This window comes from Dendrobium catenatum, unplaced genomic scaffold (genome assembly GCF_001605985.2).
Source record: "Dendrobium catenatum unplaced genomic scaffold, ASM160598v2 fragScaff_scaffold_1021, whole genome shotgun sequence".
Classification (NCBI taxonomy): domain Eukaryota; kingdom Viridiplantae; phylum Streptophyta; class Magnoliopsida; order Asparagales; family Orchidaceae; genus Dendrobium; species Dendrobium catenatum.
The window spans coordinates 3,055,655-3,060,378 of NW_021319483.1; the positions used below are offsets into that span (position 1 = coordinate 3,055,655).

At 44.4% G+C, this 4,724-nt stretch overlaps 1 protein-coding gene across 1 annotated transcript in view; it reads right to left on the reverse strand.

Annotated features, from left to right (window-relative positions):
- Nucleotides 1-4,724, reverse strand: part of LOC110106294 — a 24,580-nt gene that overhangs the window by 10,150 nt on the left and 9,706 nt on the right. Inside the window, exons 10-12 of the mRNA XM_028697906.1 lie at nt 4,102-4,612; nt 3,276-3,823; nt 1,192-2,648 (exon numbers count right to left, since the gene is read on the reverse strand). Coding sequence (XP_028553739.1) covers nt 1,192-2,648; nt 3,276-3,823; nt 4,102-4,612 — 2,516 coding nt within the window. The remainder of the gene's footprint in view (nt 1-1,191; nt 2,649-3,275; nt 3,824-4,101; nt 4,613-4,724) is intronic.

Here is a 4,724-nt window from a genome sequence, read left to right on the forward strand (position 1 = left end):
CTGGCTACAGGAAGAATGCTGCGGATGGCCACATCAGCTCTCCCCTGGCTCCGAAAAGCTCGACTCCGATGAGATTTCAACCATAGTTGAGCTATCAGGTGGATGATAGCTATATATATCAGCAACATTGAATGTAGGAGACGTATGGATATCAGGAGGTAGATATATCACATAAGCGTTATCATTGATTTTGTGAAGGATGGAAAAGGGTCCCAACTTTCGGGGACTTAATTTAGAGTATGTTCCTTATGGATACCGTTCCTTGTGCATCCTTATCATGACAAGTTCTCCCTTTGAAAAAGACTTGTGTCGCTTATGAGTGTCAGCATTTTGCTTGTATTTCAAATAGACTGCTCCAAATTAGCCTTCACGGTTTTCAGAGTTTCCAAAACTTCAGATGCTGTTTTGCTGGCAGCGGATGGCCGGATTTTAGGAAGGACTGCAAGATCTACCAGTTGATTAGGCAGCTTGGTGTACACCACGTGAAAGGGGCTATGTCCCGTTGATCTATTAGACATAGAATTGTAGGCGAATTCGGCTTGACTAAGCATGTCTTCCCACCTTTTCGGATTATCTTGCACTAAACAGCGTAGCATATTTCTAAGTGTCCTGTTGACCACCTCAATCTGTCCATCCGTTTGTGGATGGTAAGCTGAACTTAGCTTGAGTTCTGTATTCAACCTTTTCCACAGCTCCCTCCAGAAATGGCCAACGAACTTGACGTCGCGGTCCGACGTGAGGCTTCAGGGTAACCCATGCAGTCTTACAATTTCCCTAAAGAAAAGGCTTGCAATGCGTACCGCATCAAATGTCTTTTTTGCACGGGATGAAGTGTGCCATTTTAGAGAAGCGGTCCACGACTACCATTATAGAGTCTGAACCACGCTCAGTACGTGGTAATCCTAGCACGAAGTCTAGAGATAAATCTTCCCAAATGGTTTCAGGTATAGGTAATGGCATATAGAGTCTGTGTTCTGGGCTGAGCCTTTGTATCTTTGGCAAACATAACATTTCTCAATGAATCTGGTGACATCTCGGCGTACTCGTGTCCAATAAAAACGTGATTGAATCTGCTCCAAGGTTTTATCTCGCCCCAAGTGTGATGTCAGACCACCGTTATGCAGCTCACGGATCAACTGCTGGCGCCAAGACAAATCTGGAATGCAAAGTGCATTCCCCTTGAAAAAAAACCTTCCTGTACCAAGTAATCCCTTAAAGGCTGACCCGAATTACAAGCATTCCAGATATCAGCAAAATCCTTTTTGTCTGGGTATAAATCCCGTAACAGCTGCAGTCCTGTTATCTCTGTTTGCAGGTGCGTTAAAAGCGCCGAGCATCTACTCAATGCGTCCGCCACCCTATTGCTCTTACCGGCCTTGTGCTTGATCACAAAACTAAATCTTTGAAAGAAAACAATCCACTTGGCGTGCATACGATTAATGTTTTTTTTATTGTTGATATATTGCAATGCTTGATTGTCGCTACATAGAATAAAATCCTTATGCAAAAGATAATGCTCCCACTGCTTGAGGGCACGGACAACGTCATATAGCTCTTGTTCATACGCAGACCACCTTTGTCGCTGAGGACTTAGCTTCTCACTAAAGTATTCAACGGGTCTTCCCTCCTGAGATAACACAGCTCCAATACCCACTGCTGATGCATCCGTATCAACCTGAAAAGGCTTGTCAAAATATGGGAAAGCCAACACGGGAGCTGAACTAAGAGCATCCTTTATCTTTTCAAAACTTCTCTGTTGAGCCGCCGACCAAGTCAGCGCCGGTGATTTCAAATAGTTTGTGATGGGGGCCATAATGTTGCTGAATCCTTTAATGAATCGACGATGGTAATTCGCCAAGCCATGGAAGCTACGGACTTCCGTGATGGTCTTCGGAATCGGCCAGTCACGAATGGCCTCAATTTTCTGAGGAGCAGTCTGGATACCATCGGGTGTAAGCACAAAACCCAGGAAATGTACGCTAGTTACAGCAAAATGGCACTTGGCTAAATTGACAAAGAGTTGATGTTGGCGGAGAGCTTCCAGGATTGCCTTCAGGTGATCAAGATGAGCTGAAAAAGAAGTGCCAAACACCAAAATATCGTCAAAATAGACAATACAAAATTTGTCTAGATAAGGTTTGAGGACTTCGTGCATTAGCCTCATGAAGGTGGACTGCGCTTTGCAGAGCCCAAAAGGCATAACCTTCCACTCGAACAAGCCTTCAATCGTTTTAAACGCCGTCTTCCATTCATCCCCCAGATGGATATGAATTTGATGATATCTACTCCTCAGGTCCAACTTGGAGAATACCTTAGAGCCATGAAGTCTGTTGAGAAGGTCAGTGATCCTCGGTATTGGAAATCTATACTTGACAGTGATATGGTTGATGACCCTACTGTCTATGCATAACCTCCACTGTCCATCTTTCTTCGAAACGATAAGCGTCGGGACAGCACACGGGCTCATGCTGGGTTGAATAAATTGTTTGTGTAACAGATCTTGAATGATCTCCTGAAGTATCCCGTGCTCACGGGGGCTCATCCTGTAATGCGGTAAGTTGGGGAGAGCGGCACCAGGAATAAATTCGATTTGGTGCTGTAAATCACGTAACGGGGGTACGGCAGCAGTAATTCCGAGGTCATAACATCTGAGAAAGAATCAAGCAATAACTGAACATCACTTGGGATAACAGGAGTCGGGCACGTTACAACATCTCTTGCAATTAGAGCAAAAATATGACTATTCTCTTCCTTTATCTGTAGTAAAGAATGTCCCGAGATGGCATTTGAGGTAATGAGATTATTAGAAGGCTGTTTGCCATTGGATTGGCTGTTTGGCACTAGCTTGATTTTCCTTCCTTTGCACTCAAAGGTATTGGTATTGGCTCGCCTGTCATGGATAGCTCCTGTGTCATATTGCCAAGGTCTGCCTAGTATGATGTGACAGACATCCATATCAAGGACATAACAGGATATCTGACATAGATAGCTCTTACCAATGATAAACGTGAACTTGCACATATCAGAGACCAGAAAGTCAACTCCCTTCTTAATCCACCCGATTTTAAACGGGGTAGGATTTATCATTGTCTTGAGCTGTAAAGCTTGAACGGTAGCGCGGGAAATGATATTTTCAGTATAGTCACTATCTATAACCAGGTCACACACCTTTCCGTTCACGGCGCATTTCGTGCGAAACAAAATATTTCTCTGAGTTACTATAGGCTGCCTTGGTGCAATCAACACTTTCTCCATCACACAAATAACAGGTTCACCCCTCATCTGCCGACAATTCTTCCACCAGGTACTCGGTTTCCTCCGCCAATCCCGAGGGCTCAACATCATCCTCTGCTTCAACGAGCTGAGCTTGGTGCCGCATTGGACACTCATTTGACTTGTGACCCGGTTGTAAACAACGGAAACACTTAATGGAGGAAGGTTTGGCATACGGGTTGTCTCTGGCTGGGGTCAGAGACTTAATTTGCCCTCTGGTATCAACTTGCAGTATACTCCCAGAAGAGTTCACAACTGGCTGTGATTTTAGAGCTGAACTAGGTACCCTGTTTGAACCAGAAATGTTTTCTGGAGTGGTCTTTCTTTGAAAATTGGTCTGGCCTGTTCGTTGGGATTGCGCTTCAGCTTTCAAAGCGAAATTAACGGCTTGGGATAGAGACCAAACCGAATTAAGTTCCAGTTTCTCTTGAAGGTGTTCTTTCAAACCACCTATGTAACGTGCCACCAGTTGGTTCTCCGATTCTGCCAAATTGTTGCGGGCGCTTAATCTGTAGAATTCCTCCGTATAGTCACTAACGGATCGTTGGCCCTGTTTGCAATTCTGATATTGGAGATATAGGAGTTGTTCGAAATCAGTGGGAAGGAAATGACGCCTCATTAGTTGCTTCATACGACTCCAATTGCGAATGATACCTTTACCTTCTCGCTTTCAATTTTGAGTTAGTTGCATCCACCAAGCATTGGCTCCACCTTTAAGCCTACAAGCTACATATTTGACTTGTTTGTTGGGATTGATCTCCATATAATCAAAAAATTCTCTATAGCTCCTTCCCAATCAAGATAATCTTCTATATGAAGTCTTCCAACAAAAATTGGAATATCCAGTTTAATACGGGCGTGCTCATTATCTGATCTTTGGTGCCGATGATGTCTACCCCTATCAGGCCGAGGGGGACGAACTTCTTCATCCGTTCCTGACACTTCAATTTCAGGTGGAATACTATCCTCCGAATCTGAGCTATCTGGAAGCCTAACTGGTATTCTCCTGTGAGCGGGTTCACCACGCATTGGAATCCTCTGTCCCGGTAAGGTTGCCGGTGCGGCTTGTCTCGCAAAAGGATTCGCAATCGCTCTAATATGTTTCATTTCCTCCCGCATTTCATCCGCAAACCTGGCTAACGAATGGACAAGCTCATCCAATTGCTTGGACGTTTGTTGGTGCGTATCCCACAACGCATCCAGACTCCGATCGGCGTCGGGTCGAGGCTGGCTACTACCTTCCGCAATATGCGACGAACCTAGCTCTGATTCCAAATACTGGTGTAGTCGCGGCGGCAAGGCGAAAACCCAAACATAAAAAATTCTCAGGAAACAAAACCTGGAAGAAGAAGTATATTGTGTATTCTACTGTTCTTCTCCGTTAACTACAATATATAATTGAGTACTAACGCTAGAGCTAATTACCACATTAGAGGTAAGCAAACCATATA